The sequence below is a fragment of the Semicossyphus pulcher genome, unplaced genomic scaffold (assembly GCF_022749685.1).
Source record: "Semicossyphus pulcher isolate SPU_LCO1_2020_fin unplaced genomic scaffold, fSemPul1.0.p SCAF_6, whole genome shotgun sequence".
NCBI lineage: Eukaryota > Metazoa > Chordata > Actinopteri > Labriformes > Labridae > Semicossyphus > Semicossyphus pulcher.
This window is the reverse complement of record NW_027211737.1, coordinates 13,962,720-13,986,691: the sequence shown is the minus strand read 5'-3', so window position 1 is coordinate 13,986,691 and position 23,972 is coordinate 13,962,720. Positions and strand designations below refer to the sequence as shown.

At 43.3% G+C, this 23,972-nt stretch overlaps 2 protein-coding genes across 2 annotated transcripts; one reads left to right on the top strand and one right to left on the bottom strand.

Moving 5' to 3' along the window:
• Positions 1 to 7,394: 7,394 nt before the first annotated feature.
• On the bottom strand, positions 7,395 to 9,016 carry htr1aa (5-hydroxytryptamine (serotonin) receptor 1A a). The gene has a single exon (XM_069683099.1). The coding sequence runs from the start codon at positions 9,014 to 9,016 to the stop codon at positions 7,733 to 7,735; it is 1,284 nt and encodes a 427-aa protein (XP_069539200.1). The 3' UTR covers positions 7,395 to 7,732.
• Positions 9,017 to 15,530: 6,514 nt separating this feature from the next.
• On the top strand, positions 15,531 to 23,189 carry rnf180a (ring finger protein 180a). The gene is made up of 4 exons (XM_069682426.1): positions 15,531 to 15,791; positions 20,131 to 20,368; positions 21,366 to 21,491; positions 22,984 to 23,189. The coding sequence occupies exons 1-4, from the start codon at positions 15,531 to 15,533 to the stop codon at positions 23,187 to 23,189; spliced, it is 831 nt and encodes a 276-aa protein (XP_069538527.1).
• Positions 23,190 to 23,972: the final 783 nt, after the last annotated feature.

Sequence of the window (23,972 nt, the reverse complement as noted above, 5' to 3'; positions counted from 1 at the left end):
TTTTTTAGATCTCTAACAAGCCTGATTGAATCCAGAGTTTGTGCTGTAAATATTCATAATCTTTCACTTTGATGTATGGGGCTGCTGAAATCCAGTTGCTGAAGAAGTATTAAGATCTATAAGTTGCATAGAAGGAGCAAAACCACACTGCAAGAATGTTCCACACAAGAAGAGGTCCTGCATTCATAATTTTACTACAGCAATGTTTCAGCTGCAAAATGCATCAGAATGGCCTGCTCCATGGAGTTATATTATACGACTGGACTGCATTAATATATCGCCTCTCCATTCTCCATTGACTTATTAGGACAGCTGAAGAGAGACAGGAAATGCAGGGGGATGACATGCGCCAAATGATCGGCAGCCCGGGAATCGAGCCTGCGATCAGTGCGCCAAACCAGCGCCCAAAAAAAGTTGTATTTAATGCTCTTATAATCCAATTAAGTGGAGTTTTAATGTGGCTTAACTTAGCACATATCCCTTGAACAATGTGTGAGTTTTATGTCTTTTTATGGAATTACTTTCACTATTCAAAATGAGTAAATGACAAAACATTTTGCAAATACAGCAGCGGACAGAATGTTGATGGAAGATTGCACTTGCCGTGCCCAGCTCATACACAGCTCCTGAAAAAACATGAGAGACCACTGCAAATCTGTTTTTCTCTGCTTCTACTGTTTATAGGTTTGTGTTTGAGTAAAAGTAGTCTCCCTCCTTCCCAATAAAATATTCTCATTTAGGTCTTTAATTAGCAGGAAATGATAACTGGTCAACACAAGAAAAAAGGCGCATAAAAGATGTTTTTTAGACCTCAGATAATGCAAAGAAAACAAGTTCATTTTTAAGCAACAGAATGTTTTAACTCAGGAAGAGTTCACAAATCTATATTTGGTGGAATAACCTGGTTTTTAATTACAGCTTTCATGCATCTCTGCATGCTCTCCACCAGTCTGTCACAGTGCTGTTGGGTGACGTTTGGCCGCTCTTGTCATCCATCCTCCTCTTGATCACATTCAGGAGGTTTTCGATGGGCTGCAGATCTGGATTGGGCTGGCCGTGACATGTAGAGAGAGATACTGATTTAACATTTAGACATGTCTCTTGTGTTTTTCTGGAGCTGTACTGTATTTTAAGTTTTACAGAATTCAATAAGGAACCATTTTTAATTTAACCTTTAAGCTATTACAAGAAACAATCTGAGAAATTTAGAAGTCAACTGTCTCTGAAAAGCAGCTTTTAACTATAACTCACATGAATGCAGTGGAGTTAAAAGTACAATACGTCCCTCTGAGGATCAGTGAAGAATGCCTAAAGTGGCTTTAAGTCTTCAAAAGTGAACCAAAGTCTGGTACATTGGATTAAATATAATTTAGAGTTACTTTCCATCACTGCTCTGTCCAGACAGCTAAATGATATCTAAAATGACATTAAACTGTTGAATGTTCAGACTGAGTCAGAAGCTCGTGAGTCCTCTATATAACATGTTTAACATTTAAAGCACTGTTGATTAGGTTGGACGATGATGGATGTATCGATGGATGCACTCCAGGTTTTATGATATTTATCCTTTGTGTCAGCCTGTGTGTTTTTCGTGTTTTACCTGGCCTACACACAGATTTCCACTTTCCCTTCATTCCCCGAGTTAAGTTAAAGTAGATTGTTGAACTGACATTTGGCCTACTTAATATCGACAAAGTTTTTAATTCAAGCTAAACTTAAATAGCATCTCCAACTTTGTCTGCATTCAGCCCACGTCTCCCCCGACTTCCGCCTGCCCTTCTTCACACACTCACACACACACACACACACACACACACACACACACACAGACAGGCAACTGCGAAGTATTCACCGCCTCCAGGCAAACCGAGTGGGGCTTGTTTTGTTTGGAGAGGCCTTTGTTTAGACACTGTGTCACACAGTCAGTGTTCAGCACTCCATCTCATCCACTCTGTGTTTACCCACATATTTTATCCCATCAAAGTTTGAGCTAAATGCTACGTTTTTTAAGAAGAAGCACCGAGTGATCCTTCGAGCAGCTGTGAATGTGTCTTGTTAAAGGAGACGCAGAATCTGAGGTGAAGTGTTTGTCACCGGCTGTAAAGCTAACAGCGCCGGGCACTGGAGCACGACTCTTCATCTCTCTCGAGCCTTTTGATTGTTTGCGAAAGCGGCAGAAAGCACTAGACATTGTTTACTCTTACCTTTTGTCTGTTTGCTGTTGTCCTTGAACGCATGATGCTCGGCCTCCATCAAAGTGGCGACTATGGTTGTGTTTGTGTGAGAGACAGACGCTCTGTACACATTTCCTTATTACCTTATAAATGTTTGGTTTCACCGCTAAACAGAAATGATGCATCTCTTTCTAAATAAGGTCAAAGAATGGCTGTATATTAAAAATACCAAAACCCTCATTTCTCCCCATCAGAAGGAGTTTATGGTGCTTTTCCTTACTCGCGTTTCAGTCAGGCTTGGATGGAGAAAGAGAGAGAGAGAGAGGGAGGGAGGGATGGGGGAGAAAGAGAGAGAGCCTCCGGCGTGTGACAGGCTGTGGGCTGTGAGATCCTTGAAAAAACTCTGACTGATCAAAAAGACCCTGAAGTAGGAGGGGGCGAAGCAGAAGCATGTGTTGTGCTGAGCGTTCTGTCATATCTGTTTCTCTTTCACTTCCTCCTCTTCCCATTGTCTCTCTCTCTTTCTCTTTCTATATATTGCAAACTTCTTTCCATTAACTTCCATGTTTCTTTTGTTGCTAACTTCATAAACTCAACATGCTCTTCCCCCTCACACACACACACACACACACACACACACACACACACACACACACACACACTTGTGCGCTCGGTGGTTACAAAAGAAAAGACATGTTTTTCCCCACTCTCTGTATTGTATAACATTATTCTGAATGCTCTTAGTCACATAGGAGGAGATTCTATCAGATTGATTGGTTATACATTACACATATTGAAGGATGAATATGATGTAACCAGACTGAGCAGTTTTAAAACCTACATCTACTTTAAATTCCCACAAATCGTAATTACAAATGAATGTAAGTGCTGATCATCTGCACGGCCTCATCTCTTATGCAACAAATATTTTTAGACGTCTCAGTTTGTGAAAAAACACCACCAAAGAACCCAGCTAGCAGGGAATGTCCCATAACACTGGCTGACACTACCTACAAGTTCTGTGAAAGAAAACAATTTAATGTAATATTCAAAGAACGTTTTAAGGATGTTTATCACTTTAAATAAAGTTCTTGTAACGTTAAAACTTCATGCACATATTCTCAGGATGTTATTGAGGCGTGGGATGTCAGAACGCCTTGGCTCAATGTTACATAAAAACAAAGGTAGAACATGCTGACTGCAGCATTCTGAGGATCTTTTCAGGATGTTAGTACGGCCTCAACTATCTGAACGTGATTTATAAAAAGTTCCTGAAATGTGATTTAAACATTCTCACTGCAACTTTCTGACAATGTTTTCAGAGAACGTTCGACTAAAGGAACATTCTGGGAACCAAATAAAAACTTCCAGCTCAAAACATCACCAGAACATCGCACGTAACATTCGCAGAACGTTCCTTCTAGCTGGGCGCTCCTTCTTTCACTGAATGCATCATAAATGTGTAGGGGTTTTCTTTTCAGATTGTCCTTCGATTAAGTCCATCCATTCCCAACCTGTGGGCCGCCAAATGATTTGCAAAAAATGTTGTTATTTAATAAAATGATATTTAAAAAGATCTCAATGCAAAACATTTAAAAACTCTTATTAGGCCTATCACTGTGATTAGCTGATGATAGGAACTTACCAATGTTGCCGCCGGACCACAATCATCATGCACCTGTATACTTATTGGCTAGTTTGATTCCTTGCTTAAAGATCCATGGCTAACACTGCGGTATCAAAATGGATAGCTGGTTAGCATCAGGAAGAAGTACAAGCAAAGACAAAGATGATGAATCGTTAAGCGGTCGGTTCGTGTTGTGTTCTGAAGCGTTGAAGCCACCTCGAGACAAAGCACGGACAGAACGTGACCGAGCCACTTGAATTTGTTGAGAACAGGCACAGGGAATATCAGAGCAAGAAGAGAGTCATCAAATCGTCTGCTTAGGCCTACATGCTGGATTTACAGCATCGGTACACTGGTTTTGTGTTTGTAGGCCTATCGATTTAGTGCACTTGTTTTGGCTTGTTCTGATATTTGGGTTTTGGTTGCGACATTGAATGTCAAATTGTTATGAGAATGCAATTCTCTATTGTTGAATGATACCGTTATTTAACAGCCCCTCACTTTTAGTTTCAGATTTCTGTGTGGTGATGATGGACAGCTCCTTTTATAAAAGTGCTCTGAGAACACATTATTTGGCCTTCGTATTGTTTGTGGTCGGATGTGGGCTGCGAACATTTTCACAATTTTGACTGATTTGAAAAGGTTAGGAACTGCTGATTTAGTCCTTTTAATTTAATGCAGTTTACTTTGAAAGTTGAAGTTTTTTCAAAGCTGTAGGATCAGAATGCTTTAGATTATTTGATTGCTTTCCCAATCTCAACAAGAAAATGGTAACAGTATTAGAAAGTAGATTTAAGTCTTTTATGCAGCACCTGCGCGTCTCTCTTTAAAGAACCAACATATAAATGAAGGCCATAATGCCAGAAGTGAAAACAGGTGCAAATGTTGTCTCATATCGATCGGTAGAATCAATTTCAATGTAGCGCTGTGAAAATATAACCATCATGTAGCCAAATTAAATGTCACTTTTAAATTGAAATTGTTTACTGTGGAATAAGACTTGTTATGTCCTGTCTTACTTTTACATTCAGAATCCGTAAATGCCTCGGGTTGTTAGAGAAGTTCATTTTTAGTGTTGGAAAAAGTGTTAAAACAAAAGCTCTATATTTGCACTTGCCCGTTCTTTAACCTGCAGCTCATCCTCACTAAAATGCTCCTACAGGACCAATAACAGCCGTCTGTGTATCAGCACAATCTGATGCTCCTTCCCCTGTTTTAGGCCACAGGGCAGTGGAACACATGTAGTATAATCCATAATCTCCCAGTCTGTGCTACAATTTCACGTAATCCTCCTCTCCTTTCCTATTCTTTCCTTTTCTCGCTTTCCCCTCCTCTTTTTTCTTTTCCTTTCTTTCCACTCCTCTCTCTTCCTCTCTTTTCTTTCTTTCCTCTCCTCTCCTTTCCTTTCTTTCCCCTCCTCTTTTTTCCTTTCCTTTCCTTGCTTTCCTCTCCTCTCCTTTCCTTTCTTTCCACTCCTCTTTTTTCATTTCCTTTCTTTCCATTCCTCTCTCTTCCCTTTCTTTCCAATCCTTTCTCTTCCTCTCTTTCCTTTCCTTTCTTTTTCAATCCTTTCTCTTTCTCTCTTTCCTTTCCTTTCTTTCCAATCCTCTCTCTTCCTTTCTTTCCTTTCCTTTTTTCCCCATCCTCTCATTTCCTCTCTTTCCTTTCATTTCTTTCCACTCCTCATTCTTCTTCTCTTTTCCTTTCCTTTCCTTTCTTTCCTCTCCTTCCTTCCTTCCCTTTCCTTCCCTTTCTCCATCTCTCCTCTCCTCTCCTCCCTTCTCCTCTCCTCTCCTCCTGTATATTTAAGGGAAATGCTCTCCTGCGTCATCACACTGCATCCACCTACCCACATTTCACGGCAGAGTCCCACAGTGGGTGAGATTAATGCAGTCCTAGAAACGCAACCTTTGATATTACAGCATAGTTCAAAGGAGGTCAGCAGCTTTGTAATCCCATATATCACAACCCAAATGTAATGATTTTAATGGACTTACACACAGTCTGAGTCACAACTGAAAAATATGCTCTTCTCTGCTCGGCGGCTCACACCACATCCTCTAAGGGCCTCTCTGAGCCCGTCATAAGCCCAGAAGTTTGACCTGAGGGTCACAGGTTTGAGATTCATTTTCCCAAAAGCATTTTGAGCACATTGATGTCGCACTCAGGAACCACGGAGAAGAGATCAGATGTGTGTTGGAGGCTTTTTATGACTTCTTTCTTCCAGCTCTATTGTCTCAAGTAACTTTTATAACTTTTTATGCTTTTTGCCTCTTTTTCCATTTGTTTTTTTGCTCTATCAAAGCTTTAATGATCTGTTCATTCATGAATATAGGACGAGGTTATTGCAACTTAAATTAGTACTGGTTGTGCTTTTGTTTGAAGGCCTGATATAGGGGCAAAGATTTTATAGGTGATTGCAGATTTTTTTTCTTGACATATCATTACATAATATAAAATTGCTTCCCCCAACACTAACTGTAGGAGCAAAATCAAACATGTTGACATGTGTGATTCCTGTAACCTCCCTGCACCCTGCTGAGAATCACACCACTCCACCGGAGGATGTTTGTAAGCAACAGGTGTCACCTAGAAATCATCCCGCTGTACCTCACTCATGTCCTCCCTACTCTGACCAGTAATGCTATAGGCTTGAGGTGTTTCCATGACAACGGGCCATATAGCCACCCATCTTGCAAAGGGATAGGGGCTTCTTCCTGAAAGTTGTTTTCCTCCTATACTGCCTTTTATCTTTGCATCTACTGTAAGTGGATTTTGTGTGATGGATGAGGGCAGTCCTGCAGCGAGGAGGTTTCCTGCAACTCTTTTTTTTTTCTCTCTGAGAAAACCTTTTACAGTCCATTATGTGCTATGATGAGCGTTAAATTTTGCACAGATTTTCGTAATGTTAATGATGCAACCAGCTGTCTTCCCCAACATTAATGCACAGTAGGCCCTAATGGGAAAACGACGCTGAAGAATAATGTAGAACATTTTTTTTTGATGCTCTCCTGCAATCTTTCTTTCTGTGTCTCTTGTTTCTTTTCTTTTTTTTTCCCCCACACACATGCGGGGGACAATCTGGGAGTCAGGATGGAGCGAGGGAGAGCTCAGGAGTGAAAAGAGATAGATAGAAGGAGGAGACTGAGAACTATTATATCTTAAATGTCGTACCACCAGCCTCCATTTTAGAACAAAATTGCCCATCTCCTTTCGCTTTCGACTTTGATGTGGATTTGATGGAGAGGCAGCAGCTGTGTTCGATACCCATTTGCTGAAAGACCTCACACACACACACACACCACGCACTGATAACCTGATCGCCCCCCCATCATCATCAGCAGCGAGGCCTGTCAAAGCCAAATTGATGAGTTCCTTACTGCTGTGTTTTCACTGTAAATGATTAATTCCTCCTGATCTATATGAAGATTTATGATGACACAAGGTCCCAAGTGGAGCTGTGATTTCTCACAACAGGCCCTGATCTGTTCTTGGCTCATTACTCTCTAAGCAAAAATCCACTCATTGTTTTTTCTTAATGACAAACTTTGATTGCTTTTATTGTTTCAGTGCTACAAAGCTCATGACGTATTGGACGTAAACCCCAGCGTGCCTCATGGTAAAATGCATGGAATCAGCACATGACACGTCTTGCATGGCAATACAACGATGGCTGCCGTCGCATATAGGCTATATACTGTAGCTACAACACTGAATAAACATGAGCTTGTACATTAAGAGCAAAAGTTTTTGTCTCATTTCATCAGTGACCCCGGGTTTTCTTCTTTTTTTTTTACACGGTCCATGAACACACCCCGAAAAGAGACTGTCCCTGAATGAAAGTCTGGATTATAATTTTTGCTTTTCCAGTCAGTGAACATTTCCTGCTGTCCTTTAATAACAACTCCACGTTTTCTCTCCCACTGTTTGGTTACGGTCTGTGGAATTTGCATCTTATAATCTTCTTGAAAGCACTTTGGAAGTCTTTGTTGAAGTAGGCATATATGATGGGGTTGAGGAGGGAGTTAGAGTAGCCCAGCCAGTTAATGACTGCGCCCAGCCAGTCGGGCATGTAGCAGCTCTCCGCACAGAAAGGCAGCACCAGCGCGACGATGAAAAAGGGCAGCCAGCAGAAAATGAAAGTCCCCATGATGATCCCGAGTGTTTTCACCGTTTTACGCTCCCTGGCCAGCGCGATCTTCCTCTTCGCACCCGAGTTCTTCTCATTCATGTTCTCGTATCCCTGCGAGGAGGACTGGGGTGTGTTGGGCAGAGGCAGGTGCGTCTTTGAGTTGCTGATAACTTCTATGATCTCCAGTGACTCCCCTTCCTCCCCGTGCTTCACCGCGCCGTTTACGCACGGAGAGCTGGGTTTGGAGTCGTCGCTGCGCTTCCAGCCTTTGCCCCCGGCCTCGCCGTTGGTTTTCTTGTGGAAGATGGCCGGAGACACACTCAAGCACTTGTCTGACACTTTTGACTTCTCTGTTTTTTTCACCGTCTTTCGAATCCGGAAGCGAGCTGCCTTGAATATTCTCCCGTAGAGGACCAACATGAGGATGAGAGGGATGTAAAAAGCTCCAAATGTGGAGTAGATGGTGTAGCCCGGGTCCTGGCTGATCATGCAGGCGTCCGGGTTCGCTCTGTCTTCGGCGCTCCTCCAGCCTAACATAGGCGGAATAGAGATGGAGAACCCAATTAGCCAGGTGACGCTTATCAAGATCGCAGCTCGCCTCGGTGTCCGTTTATTTACATAGTCTATGGGGTCTGTTATGGCCCAGTACCTGTCCAAGGCTATTGCGCACAGATGCAGGATGGATGAGGTGCAGCACAGTACATCCAGAGAGATGAATACATCACAGATCTCCTGCCCCAGTGTCCACTTGTTTAAAACTTGGTAGAGGGCCGCCATTGGCAAAACCAGCACCGATACCATGAGGTCTGTGACGGCCAGGGATCCAATCAGATAGTTGGCCACGTTCTGGAGAGATCTCTCCAGGGCGATGGCTGCCACGACGCACGCGTTGCCAAATATGGAGCAGAGGATGAGGGCCCCCAGGAGCAGAGAGGTGATAATCTGGTAACTGAGCTCCAGCTCTGGCAGGGACCGAGACCCCGTGCCATTCTCACCCGCGCCCCAGTCGGCTACCACGTCCGCCCCGTCAGGGTAACCGCCGGTCGCGTTGCTGTCGTTGCTGCTTGTGGTTATGAAATCCATATTGCGACCACGCTTGGAGCGCAACTTTGCCGGATAAGCAGGGCACAGTCAGCCCCTCAGACTGCTGCTGCTGCTGTGCGTTTTACCGGCATCCATCGGAGTACCGCGTTCGTGCCGTCGCTCTCAGGACGCATGACGCAGACGTGTGTGTGAGTGTGTGTATGAGGGGGGTTGTGAGTGTTGACAGCCGGGTGCGCTCACTGGTACTGCGAATCATCTGAGCTTGGTGACGCCGTGAATTCATTTATACGAGCAGCTTCGGGTACGTCAGACCGTGTGGAGGTCGCCCTGGAGTTTTGTGCCTCTGCTCTCCTCGTTGCTCCGTTTTTCACTGCAGACAGCTGAGGAGGGCGCACAGCTCCTCTTCCCTTTTCTCTCTCTCCTATATTTTATTTCTTGGACACATTGAATGTCACTTTTTGTGGATTGCTTTTAGTTTACATCCTAAAAGGGTAGGTGTCAGTCAGGATCAGAACTTTAACTCAATTGAAAAAAGCAAAACAAAACAAAAAAGATATCTGTCGACAGACTGCTCGAGTTGGAAATGTTCAGATCTTTTATGGCTTCTTATGAACTTTTCGTTTAAGCAGCTGTATTTAAAAGAATAGTTTTTCGGCAATTAAAAACATCTTGAGAAATGTACAAACAAGTTCAGAAAATGTAATCGCGCAATCAGGCTCGAGCCGGACGGAGAGAAAGGCAACATGCCCAGACACCGCTAAGCGCGCAAGTAGTTTCAGGACCAGGGACAGCACCACCTCAGTCCAGAGAGGAGAGCTGCTGCCATCTGCTGTTCGCTGCGGCTACTGCATCAAACGATAGATACAGTTATCTCAGTATTTTGGGTTCAAATACAAGCCAGAAAGGAAGAAGGATGAGACAGGGAGGATTTGGGCTGCAGAGGGAGATAGTTGAAGAGAAGAGGAGAAAGCTGCGTGTCTGTGTAGGAGGGCAGAATTCCCTGGAAAATAATGATGTTTGAGAATGTTTCAGCCAACCTATAATGCCAGCAGTGAGTCTGAAAATACCCTCAAATAAACAGCTGGTGAGGTGAAAGAAATAGTCCCTTACAGGATGCAGGTTTCCATGATCCTAGATTCGAGTTTGAAGGATAAGTTAAAAGGGAAAATTTAACTTTTAAGATATACAATTATCATTTTTGTCATGCACAGTTGGAGAGAAGTTGATACTGGGCAGTGACTACATATACAGTATGACACATATATGTCAATGATACACTATTGACCAGATGTATTTATGTCAGTGACACTGTAGTTTATATAAAGAGATGGACAGTGCTGGTTTTACTTAGCCTACTGCTCCACATTGACTGACCTTGACTGACCTTGCTGAGGCTGTCTCTAACACAGCATTACAGTTTTACTTGGATGATTTGAATGATATTTTTTTAATGGTTTTGTTTGTAAAAGTTGAGAGATATATTTTTCTGAATGTGATATAGCTGTGTTTACCTTTACCTCCTGCAAGCGTCTCTTAATATTCATATCCTCTTATACAATTTAAGTACATTGCTCAGCCCTATACTAATTACTTCCTCTGTCTGTATGATGCTCCTCATACACGTGGACATCAAGTGATTAGCCACAGACACTGTGTGTTGAACTGTTTGGCTGAAACAACCGTTATCATGTCAGTGTTTGCCAACCATAGCCGTCAATATTCAAGTATATTTTTAAAGCAGCAGACAGAAAAGATACTGAAAAACACAGTTTTTATCAGGCAGCTGTTTAAGCCGGTCCTGATCCTGGTTCTGGGTGGACGATTAAATGGTCACATCGACTGCCACAAATCAGATGCACCCAGAAAGAAGGCTGCCTGGTCTGCTTCTTTTCCTTCTCCTCCTCTTTCAACTTCTTCTCTTTCTGTTGGTGAAAGTGATAAAAGACCTCAGTACAGACATACAAATATGTCTACAGTTGAAATCTGGAGACGTCTTCAGGTCAAAGCAACTATCCTTGTGTACATCTAAATAGGTTTTTCCTAAACAGATGTCACTTTCTAGAAATCCCATGCATGTAAATGTGTCCTTACCTTTGAGAAGATGTTGTTGAGGGCCTCATCTGAATGATGGAGAGGAGCTGGGTGAACCCTTCTCCTTCTCATCCCTCTGAAACACCTCTTCCTCTTCTTGCTCTTACATCCTCCATTGTGCGTCTGAATTCTCTTGTTTGCTGCACCTTGACTTGTGAGGAAGGATTTTAAGGTGGTGATAGCTCCCTCCATGGTCGCCTTGGCTGCTCTGTCCTCTGACAGGCAGCTGGCAGCTTCAGATACACGTGAGGATTCAACTTCTACAGAGGCTTATGAGGCCACTGAGAGGACAGAGGTGACCTCTTCAGTGACCTGAGCTTCTGGAAAGCATTCGGTGGAGGTCGGAGATGGAACAGTGTTCACAGTCTCCTCTGGTGTCACACCCTGTTCCTCCTCAACGAGCCTCACAGGGCTGGAGCTCAGGTCTGAATGAGGAAGGGCATCCACATCTTTGATGGCTTTGACCTCCTTAGTGGACTGCAGCGTACTGACGGCCTCTTCAGTCGCCTCAGTGATGGCTGTGTTGGTGGAGGAAGGAGAGGAACAGGAGGCAGGTCTCTCGCTTTCCTCTTTCTCTTCAAAGTCTTCTTCATCTGTCTCCAGGTTCTCTGGGAACAAGACGCTTTGGATGACACTTGTAATGACATCATCAACATTTTGGTGAAATGATATGATGATCTCTGAGATGTCTGATTTAGAGCAGCAGTCAAAAAAGGAGTAGGTGGTCCTGCTGTCTTCGCTGAAGGAGCAGCAGGAAGAGGAGCGTTCAGATCCACATGCAGAAGAGGAACATTGAGATTCACTCTCCTCGTTGGTGTCTGAGCGGCTGTGAATGCAGGTGACGTCTCTGTCCTCTAACAGGTCATCACAATTCATCAGCTCTTCTACATCTGCAGCAGTCGGGTCAAAGACCACTGAGACACACTCAGAGGAGACCTCGTCGTTTTGTCTGCCTCTCTGTCCATGTTACAAACAGAAATCTAGTGGAGGAAAAGAAACATTGGAAAACTGTGAACTGTGCTAGAAGAGGTGATGAAACAGTATTGAAATAACTGTAGAATTTGAGTGTGAATAACAGCCATGAAGTCAAAATAAGTCTAAAACTAAATTTACTTATTTAGACTTTCTCCTACATTTCATGTGACCACATACATTTTAATACACGTGTGCATGTATTCATGTTATCGCACAAACTTTAGTAACAAAATCTGAGACGCTGGATTTAAACTACCAAACTCCAAAAACATTTGATTCCTCTACAGTGCACTTCTTTACTTACCTCTCTGTGTTCAGACATGTTCAGCACAGTTGCTTTACTTGCTTTGTCTTTGTTTTCTCGCTCTGAGCTTTCAGGCTTCAAGTTTTCAAAGTTTCAGTGGTGTTTATCTCTCTAGGGAAAATGCTGCTGTGCGGTTCAGATGAGCTCTCTCAAGTGTCCTTCACTGTGGAGAAGTCTGAACTGAGCTGCTGCTTCATTCTGAACAGTGTAACATCCCAGTGGTGACAGGAGTTCTGTTAGAACATCATAGTTATAATACAACTCACCTCTAAGTGAGTGAGTCATGGCCAGATTAACCTGTAGTGTTACAAATTCCAATACAAATGTTTTATTATTGAAATTACAAAAGAAAACACTGTGTGAAACACTGATCAGGGGCCTTTGGGGGCCCTATAGGGTCCACGGCACCTGTGTAGCTGCCTGCTTTGGCTAGGTTGGCTTCCAGCCTTGGCTGTCTGTATTATGCCCCTATACAAACAAGTTATTTTTATTAGCAGACGGCAATCAACCACAAGTAAATAATTCAACGTCACTAACCCACCCCGCACCCCCTCCTCCTCCCAAGAACAAGTGGACAGAGAGCCAAAAGCTGCTTCCTCAGCCTCGAATTACAACTAACCACTGAGGCATTTTCCACATGTTCTCATGTTTTAAGGAGCTGTATGCTAAAGTCACTGTCAGCAATACGAAAAAGTCTGTATAGCCTTTCTGTAGATAAAGCTGCATGATCATAGTTCACCAAAGACCAAGACCCAAAACATACAAAGTCCCACCCCTGCCATCCTCTGTAGTTAGGCATGTCAGCAACATTGTGTGTATTCTCATGATAAAATATATATAATGCAAAACAAAACTTTCAATTGTTATTGTTCTTTATCCAACTTTAAAGATATATTTTATTTAGATTTTTTATGCCTTTATTAAAGTAACAATCTCAAAGATTTTAATTTTGTGCTCTTGAGCGCCTCCCACTGGCAATAATCAGTAATGATGAGAACACTCTGGCTGGCTCTCTTCGTCATGGTTCCAAGTCTTGATTTTCCTCGCTTTCATTTGAAGACTTTTTGCCTTCATCTGAGCGTCGAATTTGTTTCTTTTTCTTTGGTTTTCTTTGGAATTTTCATTTATTTTTGAAGTTGTATCTGTAGTCATCGATCTTTTCTTTGTCATAAGAAGTCATAACAAGTCATAACAGCCGGAAAAGCAGCCGCCTAGCCCCGCCTACCCTCTCTGGCAGACCAACCACTGCTGGGTGACAGCAGATGTTGCCACAGACAGCCAGTCCGTATAAATAAGATATACTGCAAACGCAAAGGCTGTCATCAATGGGCCATAGGCTCAATCACCATTGTGTTCGAGATTGTTTCTTTAAGTGAGAGGACAGTGAATAGTGTTGGAAACAGGCAAAGAGAGTGGGGATGACGAGGGTGGGATTTGAGTCCAGGGCCGCCGCATCCAGCACTGTAGCCTCTATGCACTCGACTGAGCTAAACTGGCACCCCCTTATTCAACTTTAAACCAAAAAAAAGTATTTCATGTGGTTCACTTTCAGTCCTATAATGACGACTAAATTGGTCTTAGTTACAGACAGTTACCAGCTGCTGATTCGGACATTTTCATTCACACCCGCAACCCACCCGGGTAATTTCAGGACATTTTCAGGTGTGCGGTGCATGTGTGAAAGGAGCGTAGGTCATAAAAATAGTTAAAAAATGTGCTAAGAAGGTGACTAATGATGTCTTTAAACATTCATCATGATCATAACTTTTCTCTCCTGATAAAGAACCTCCTGGTCATTCTTGCAGCTCGCTGGTTACTTTGACATTTTTTATCAAATACATTTAGATTTTCTTTGGGCCTACAAGTTTCTTAGGTGCAAGAACACTGGTAGTCCTGTAATCTAAGAGAGTGTGTTTCCATAACAACTACACACTCACGCACACACACACACACACACACACACACACACACACACACACACACTAACTCTGTGCTTATAAAATGCAGAGTAAAAAAAAGCTGACTCCATGGTAGTGGACATGGAAAAAAAAGGCCACTCTGGTTTTTTCACCTTATTTTTGTGCACACAGTGGTTGCACAGCAGTGTGTTTTCTATAGGTCACACAGGACAATAGTGAGGCCACGAACAGTGCACCTATTGTAATGGGGCTCGGCAGGGGGACTTTGTCTTTGTCAACAGTGTGGAATGTCCCAGGGGGCTGAAATGGGTTCGATAGGCCGGGCCAGAGGGCTGCACTGCTCACCTCCCCTACACTGGAACAGTCGCTCTACCGCTTAGATACAGCTTAAACCTCTTCATCGAGAAGAAGTGGGAGTTAGAGAGAAGACTGAGGGGAAGATGACGGGGGTAAGACCGGGGTAGTTGGTTGAAGTTTCATCAGATGTCTGCTGAAGGCTGAGGGGCGCCAAAGTGCCGTCATGAGCTCCAGTGTTGGAGCCTCTGGTTCAAATGGCTCAAGCAGAGTTGGAGTTCATGGATCTGAAGATGCCGGTGAAGGAAACAGTAACAATGAGGCTTTCACGCCGGGTTTAAAGGCATTAAGACCTGGGCTGCGGAGCGCTGATCCAGCCGGGGATGGAAGGTTGAGCAGTGTGGAGCAGCTGGTGAGACCTGCCCTGCCAGGAAGGAAAGCTCACAGAAAAACCTGCTGCAAGGACAACAGAGGAAGATGGAGAGAGGGAAACCAAGACAGGGATGAGGAGCAACAAAGTGTCGGACACGTAGGAGAAGGGGAAAGAGGAAAGCAAAGGCAGAGGAAGAGTGAAAGAGCTGAGGCACGTGGAGATGGATCCCGGGAAAGGGAGGGAAGAGGAAGCACTGACAGTTTGTCGAGCAGTAATTCTGACATCCAGTTAAACAGAACTATGGAAGTCGGAGAAGGATCAACCAGCTTTCAGAGAGGACACACAAGTGCAGGCAGAACCCAGACCATCAGCCAACAATCCCCCTGTCCAGCAATGAGGTTCAGGTCTTCTGCTCCATCTCAGCCCCCCATCCAAACCAGATCCACCCCTCAGTCACATCACAGACTTTCATCCAGGATAGCAGCAGGAGAACCTCAACGCTACTCCTTTACTACATCTAGAGAGCCAGATCCTTTCTGGGTGGACGTGAGAACGGGGGCAGCGACAGCACGATCCCGGCAAAGCCATCATACCCAGATGCACGTCACATCTCTAACCAGCTCAGAGTTAGGAGAAGAAGAGGAGGAGGAAGAGGAGGAATTAGGAGATGGCGAGGAAGGCGGCAGCGGTGTGATAGAGGTGATGAGTCAAAGCGTGACCTCGGCAGCGGTGCTGCCCTGCGTTCCCTTTGGGGAGAGGAGGATGAGTAAGAGAGAGAAGAACAGGATAAAGTGTCTGAGGAGGAGGCAGAGGAGACGGGAGAGGTGGAGGCAGAGTCAACTGCAGGAGAGCAGACAGGTGAATGACACAGCTTTCAACACCACTATGGGTAGTGACTGGAGTAACTGAACTTTTACAAATCATTTAATTATGTGATATTTATCGTGGCCACGAGGGTTGTAGTAGATTGGTCTTGGTCTTGAGACCGGTCACAAGACGACATTTTGAAAGTCTTTGTCTCCTCTCGGAATCAACCGCTTTACTTTATCATCTTGTCGCCTGACAAAGAGGACTTTGGATTTAAGGTCAAGACCTGTAAAGACTAAAACTGAGGATATATCACTTAGTAGCCTGAATATTATCTGATTCATAGCAGCATTACATTAATTGGATGCAAACCATCCTGATTAAAATGCAACCAATAACAAACGTCGAGGCAACATAAAGCTTTTTAGCTAAGTGACGTTACATCAACATCAGCTAATGTTACTCTGTACGCCGTGCTGCTGTCCCTCACTGGTGAGAGGGACAGACATGTGACAGCAGAGAGTGGAGAAGAAATAGGCCCTAATATGCCTCCACTTCTTTGTAAAATATTGATGAGGCTGTTTAGCCTGGCCATTGGCACATCAACTCCCAACTGCATGAAGGTTTAAACACCTTAAAGGTTATTGTTTTACCAGGGTTATTTTAAAAACATAAATGATGATGAAACATGGAAAAGGATTGTTACAACTTGTATTCCTCCTGGCCTTGATGCGGCATTGGAACTGATCCTCTGTCTCCCCCTGTCCTGGTTTTGTCTCGGTCTCCACACACTCTGATCTTGGCCATGACTTGTCCTCAGTAAAGTTAGTCTTCACTATAACAGTATGGGACGCCGTAAACTAGGAAAAGTGTCGGCAATCTTCTTCCACTGAATGCTGCACTTTTTTTTAATCACTTGCTAAAATCAAACTTGTCGTCTTCATGTTTGGTCTTTTAACAGTTTACATGAAATACTTCTAATGCCATGACTTTTAGGGAATATGTGGACACAGGTCATTCTGCCATTTATAGACATGCAGGTGCTAAGGCCTTAAACTGCCTCATTCATCCACTTGATGTCCTATTTATATCTATGGACATGTGACGGAGTGCGTGTGTTTGGCACAAGGCACCAAAATCAGCATAACATTGCTTGATTGTGTCCACTTTCTAGTGCCAATTTGTGTGACTGTGTGCTGGTACGCGTGTGTATGTTTATGTGCACGTGTGTGTGTTCGTTTCATCTAGACTCTGACTCTCGACAGCCCTATCAACACCCAGCTCATCTCAATAGCCATTGTCTATGCAGCTTAAAGTGGGGTTACATCTGAATTAGTTGCATGATGAGGCTTAAGCAGAGGGCCCTTCAAACCAGCCAGACAAAAGAGCAGATTGTGGTTTGATTGGCTGCTGTAGATCTGCAGTAGATTGAATTGTTCTTACAGCTGTATTAGAGACGGGTGAATAGAATGAGCTGCTTTTAAACAGAGAATATCCATTGTGTAATCCCATGCCCCCCCCCTGTTGATTGTATTGTTTTTGGTTAAGATAGTGTTCTCGTCCTCTCTCTGGGGTTGGTGCGTTAATCTTCAAATGTGATGTAGATTGCTGATTGACAGGAAACACTAACAGTGCACCGTAATGACATCATAGACAATAGATTTCAACTTTAGTATACTGTGCAACATAGAAATATTTACCTCAAGACAAAGGATTGTCCTGCACTAGAGCTCTATTAGCTTCGCTTAGCTTAGCTTAGCATAAAGGCTGGGAGATAGATTTGCAAAAGCGTAAAGTAACAATCTCGAACATTTTCATTTAAATAAATGTCTGTTAAGTCTCTATCTATCACCGAATTAGTTAACACAGTGGTGACTGAGTCTATGGCCCACTGATGAAAGCCTTTGCATTTGCAGTATATAGTATTATTACAGACTGGGTGTCTGTGGTGACTTTCCCGGTAAGAATCACAAGTGGCGCCCAGTTAGTGACACATTTTCCATCACCCAGCAGTGGTTGGTCTGCCAGAGAGGGTAGGCAGAGCTAAGTGGCTACACTTCCAGTTTCTGTAAGCATTGCAAGGAAACAGTAATCTACTATGGCTGAACAAACAGAGAAAAGATCGATGACTACAGATACAACTTCAAAAATAAGTGAAAATCCAAAGAAAAAGAAACAAATTTGACGCTCAGATGAAGACAAACAGTCTAAAAAGGAAAGCGAAAAAATTCAAGAGTTAGAACCACGACAAAGGGAGCCAGCCGCAGACGTCTAGGTAAATAGGGAAGTGTGCTGTCTTATTTGCTTATTATCACTAGTGTAAGGTGCTCAAGGGCACTAAATTTGAAATCTTCAAGATTGTATCTTTAAGATCACACAGTCATTAAAAACATTTGAGTCATCAACTTGTTCAATTGTTGTTGATGAAACGTTTCTGTTAGTGAATGAGGTAAAAACAAATTTCCAGGTTTTATTGCTGCTGGTGTCCTTTTTATTTGCTTCTTCTTGCGCACAGTGTCTATGCTAAGCTAATCTCCATACTTAAAGCCCATTCATCACAGTTTAATTGATCCTCTGACCTAACTCTAAGAGAAGTGAATAAGCCTGTTAACTTATCGAGAGGACATTGATTGAACTTGTCTGCTCGTTTGTCAGTATTAAGGCCTGTTGAGTATGCATGCTCTTTTCCCGGCTCTGTTCAACTCTACGCTCACACAGTTTCACTGTGTCACTTGGGAGCTGCTCGCTACAACCACAGCACTTCTGCTATTAGCTGTAACACGTGGGACTTAAGGATACTTGGCATTAGATTTCCTGCAATTTCTTCTGTTGTTGAGGTCGCACAGTCTGGTTTATTTTCATGTTACAATATGTGTACAGTAAATTAAATTGTACTTAGTTTGTATTACTTATATTTTTACTGCCCACAGTTGTGTAACTCGCAGTGCTTTCTCTATACAGCTCAGTGTAGGCCAAAGGTCAGAGCGAGTGTTGTTGACATCCAGCTTCCCACAGGAAGTGATGCATCCTGTCTGATGGAGAGGCAATTAGAGCTGGATTGTTACTTTATCCAGCTTCTCTAATTGCTGCTGCACAGAGGCTGAAATGTGGCTTGAGTTGATGCTTGTAGTTCTTCAGAAATTCTCTTCAGGCTAGCACTACAGCTTCACTTAGCCAAATCAAGCTAATGGAGTTTCTGACGGTTAAGAGAAGATGTTAACTCCATGTCATGATTCATTTCTTTAAATATCTTGCCTCCCTGTGATAAAGAAAAATTGCTATATTTTATTTATGTGCATATATGTCAGTGTAACCAAGACAAAGCTGCCGTGTTACCGTGCACGTTGCCAGGGGAGAGGCTCATGCCCATGATGACTTGGAAGCTGCGTGCTCTCTGTTCTGTGTTAATGACACACCTTGGGAGGCCTGGCTGGTGCAACAGGAAGTCCCTAGAGCTCCCCCTGGGTGAGAAAGTGGTAATTACTCTGGAAGCACCCCAGAGCTTTTAAGAGAGTGGAGCTTCAGACACAAATCCTAGAGGGTCTGCCCACACAGGTGGGGGACTTCAGCGTCCTTGAAACAAGTGCATTCCCTCATATGAGTTAAAGTTTGTAAATTGAAAGCTGAGTAGATATCAGTTCAGAGGCACTTGGAAGGAGGGCAAGAGACTGTTCAGGAGTCATAAGGAAATGGGCGTAGGAGAGGAGGGCATCTGCAGCTTAAACGTTATGTTTTGTCTTATAGAATTGTGTATGAGTCACACGATGCCTTATGGGAAAGCTACAATAGACAGCTTAAAAATAGCACCACTCTTCCCCGTGAGATACAACTCTTCCTGTCTCCTGTAGAGTGAATGCAGCTTGAATACGGGCCAGCGTCAGGGTCACATTGCTCTTTCTTACAAACAATGTTCATGCTTTATGATGAGAGGCGAGAACATGTAGGCAGGTTAGACGTTTCACTCTGCCGCAGTCACACCTGACACCCTCATGTACTCACACATATTATTACTCTGTGCAGATGGCCGTCAAAGACATTTACACTCTTCAAATCGGGTGCATGAACGTATCTCAAAGTAAATCTCAAGAGGGCAGCGAAAGAAGACATTTTCACTTATATTTAATGCTGGCCGGTGCGTTGACGTCGTGTAGCGATAATGTATGTTATGTTGGTTTTAATGTGGCTATCTGAGAAGCTAGACACGACCCTGCGGAAATGGGTTTGTCATCAAGATTTTAGAGAGAGATAGAGGCATATAAGTCGTGTTAATGCTAGCCTATGAGCAGCTCGAGAAAGATAGCAATTAACATACAAAAAACTTGTGTTTGCAATGCATCTTTGTGATCCATGTGCCCTTCACTGTTTTAAAGCGTCTTTCCTCCACTATCAGAGCTCTACAGGGAACCCATCCAGCAGCAGCAGCGAGGATGACGAGGACGTGAGCGCCGGGGACAGAGAAGGCTACATCTGCGCCGTGTGTTTGGACGTGTACTTCAGCCCTTACATGTGTCACCCATGCAACCACATCTTCTGTGAACCCTGTCTGAGGACACTGGCTAAGAACAGCCCCACCAACACGCCCTGCCCCCTCTGCAGAACAATCATCACACACGTCTTCTTCCAGAAGGGTGAGCTAATGGGCACAAAGCACTCACTGTACGACTGACATGATTTGAAATGCTTATCGCTTCCACTTCTGACTCCACTCAGCAGTCTGGATTGAATAATGTGAGAAGGATGAAAAAATACAGATGAAACATGGCAGAAAAATGTGCGGCTGGGAGTAGAATAATCCATGACAGTGTGACGGTAAATGTTTGCAGCTGTGCGCGTATTGTTTTGTCTGTTTGCTGCTGCACAGATGACATCTAAGCTGCAGATTGTTCAGAGGGCCCAGCTGCAGATGTCCCAAAGGGAGACGAGCAGACCTTTAGTTCAGCTCTGACCAGATGAGTCACCCAGACAGAAAAGACAGAATCAAACGCAACCTGAACACTTTTATTTAGTGCTTTCTGATGGACATAAAAGAAGTCCTCCGTATGGGTGAAAATGCATTGTTGATATGAGGAAAAACAGATGGGAAAGAAACACCAATCTTATATGTGAAGTCTTTATCCAACCATGCTTCACAGTGTATTGTCATGATAATATTTTTGCACACATGCTCTATAGCTACATACGTGTTTTATGTAACCTCATGATCGCTGCACACTGATTGCATGGGACGTGGTCTGATTTGGACAAAGCTATGAATAAGTAATGAAACTCTGTGATTCACTTTGGCCTACTTCTGGCTGCATGTAGGAGAAAGTGAGCGGCAGCAGGGACACTGCTGTGGCCATAAAAAGGCAGAGTGGCCGTGGTTATGAGTACCGCAGACACACTGAGAGCTCTTGTGAGTGATTAGGTGACAAGGATTGTAGATTAGATTCTTGTGTTGATTACCGAAGCCAAGGTCACACGGAAACAGAACAAGGAGGGGAGAAAAAAAGAGGTGATTCTGCATCTGCTGCTTTTGTTTGAACGTGTTGAATAAATCAAACCTAATCTATCCAGGCCATCAAGAAGTGGAGGTGTGAATGAGATGTTCACTTCTTGATAACATTCTGTTTGCCTTTCTTGCAGAGCTAAACCAAACAGCGAGGACGTTCTTCCCAAAGGAATACCTTTCCCGGAAACAGAATTTCCAGAAAGCGAGTTGCGCAAAGTGGCCTCTGCCGAGCTGCCGAAAACTCTTCCGCATCTTTGGAGGCGAGTTTTTAATTTCCCCAAACATGCAGATTCTCTCCGTTCAGGATCAATTAGTCAGAAGTGTTGCGGCCTCACTGCTGTTCTCTTTGTGAGTAAGACTGAGAGAATGACTTTGAGTAACACAAGTACACCTGCTACCTCTTTGTCCCGAAAGTACCCCAAGGCTTTAATGGTATGTTGAACACAATGTTTCAACGCTGCAGCATACAGAATACAAACTCTCTGCCTCTCCCTTGCACACAGAATATCCTGCGGAGAGGCAGTGATGTACCGTTTCTCCAGAATTAGTTTCTAATTTGTGCGAGCCATATGTTGTTGACTTCTCGTGTTATTTAACCCTCTAAATTCCTAGAAAATAGGGATGCAAGATATTATCGGCTCGTTATCAGTATCTGCAGATAATGGCTTAAAAATGACATATCGGCATCAGCTGACATGACATTTTTCTGCCGATATTTTCCGCAGATAAAGCGCTTTAATTCTGCCTAAATGCTCGATGATTCCCTAAAAAAGCTTGACGTAATGCTGCGACATTAGCTCGGCGTGAGTATGCGCGCACACTTCCTTGCACCACGCCTCTTCCGTCTGCGGTGTGGCAGTTTTTCAAAGTTTTCGATACAGACAGAAAGGTTGATTTCATTTTATTAATTTGTTCTGTGCAATTGTCAGGATTGTCTCAGGCAGAGCATCATCCAAACCCGTCTAAGTTGTATGAATATAACAGTTTTATTTGAAAGAAAATGTTACACACAAGTAAGTATGGCATTTTGTACATGACCTAAGTTTAAGTACTTTTCTCATATTGCGAATTTTAAAAAACACTGTATTATGTTATTTCTGTATCTGCCAGTGCCACTGCCACTACTGTAAGAGTAGGCATGATATCACTTCCACTACAGGGGAGACTTGACATTCTCTGCAATTAGGTGGAAAAAACCTGCAAAATATATCGGTATCAAAATTGGCAATCCAGGCAAAAAGGGTTGGAAAATATCGGCATATCGGATATCGGCAAAAAATCCAATATCGTGCATCCCTACTAGTAATATTTCTGAGGCATCACCCACGCATCCTCCGTAGTATTTCTGAAATGTTGAAGCTTTTTTTCCTAAATGAAAACTTTTGTTGTGGGACCAAGCTTTCATAATTTCATAATCAAAGGCATACCAAGGTAGAGGTGGGAAAAAGCCCCCTTGTGTTTTAACATCCATATGAATATAGCATTTTTCTAGTTGTACACTAAGCTGGGCGTGTACCTCCTCATCCTCTTCCTTCAACGTATCAAAATATTTATCTATTATAATTTACATAAACGATATCAGCAGGTCAACAGGTATTTAAATGACCTCTTATGCTTCTCCTTTAGCATGCTTTATAGATAGATAAAATTATAACAGGTGGGGAATACAATTTGCCACATTAGACTCCCTACATTCTGGGTGTCCCATTATGAAAGCCACCGATTAAACGTCTCATTTGTCACCCAAACCAGGCTTCCAGAGGCAGTCCAGTCCCATCGCTCGGCGCCAGTTCCCCCACGGAGGAGGCTACCGCCTGGATGCTCTGGACTTCGAGGACGACTCTCGAGGCTGGCGCTTCGACATGGACATGGTCATCATCTACATCTACTCCGTCAACTGGGTTATTGGCTTCTTCATATTCTGCTTCCTCTGCTACCTCTTCTTCCCTTCTTTTTGACAGTCCAGGCAGCACTTATGGAGCTACATAACAACAGGTTGAAGATGCTGGAGGACGAGGGTAAAGTAAGGAATTAAAGATGAAGCAGGGGGCCAGCCCCGGTACGTATATATAGGGGGGAAACTGAGCTGTAATGAAAGACGATGAGTGAAATTCAAGCAGGTGGGGATGGTGTGGTGCAGGGGAAAAAACAGTGTGCCAGCTTGTTGTCTCTCATTAATAAATGATTGAAATGGTGTAGGGGGATGTTTGGGAATCCAATGTTCTCTGTTTTCTGTCTCCACATGATGCACATGTAATGCTGGTTGCACAACATGTTCTCCCGCTGTATGGAGAGCAGTTAATCTCACAACAACAGTCCAACATTTCAGCACCACAACAGGTACGAGTTACCCCCACGGACATACTGTAAAGTGCACAATGATCTAATAACTATAATATAACTAATTTCACTAATATCACAACAAAAAAAGGAATAACGTGAGTGAGCACTTTTTGGGATGATTTTTTCCTCTTTGTGCATGCTGGGAAACTTAACTGCATTATAGATTTCCTCTTTGCTCTGGGTTTAAGACTGTGTACCTCTCTGTTCGTATGGCATATACTTGCTACTAGAACCTTTTCAGCTGGCAGTTGCATTATACTGGAGAGCATGTTTTGCTGGATGTCTTCATTTATTTTTTCAATGACAAGGGATTTGGGTTTTTTGTTTTTTCTTATTCACCCCCTGGAGGGAGTAAATGTTTGGTTGTATAAAGTCGCTGTACATACAAGTTTGTAGCT

What these genes read in the sequence shown, in the direction of transcription:
- htr1aa (XM_069683099.1), bottom strand. Translation starts at nt 9,016, where the DNA reads ATGGATTTCATAACCACAAGCAGCAACGACAGCAACGCGACCGGCGGT.
- rnf180a (XM_069682426.1), top strand. Translation starts at nt 15,531, where the DNA reads ATGCACGTCACATCTCTAACCAGCTCAGAGTTAGGAGAAGAAGAGGAG. An exon ending in ACACGTCTTCTTCCAGAAGG is followed by an intron (nt 20,369 to 21,365) that starts GTGAGCTAATGG and finishes CCTTTCTTGCAG; the next exon opens with AGCTAAACCAAACAGCGAGG. An exon ending in ACTCTTCCGCATCTTTGGAG is followed by an intron (nt 21,492 to 22,983) that starts GCGAGTTTTTAA and finishes CACCCAAACCAG; the next exon opens with GCTTCCAGAGGCAGTCCAGT.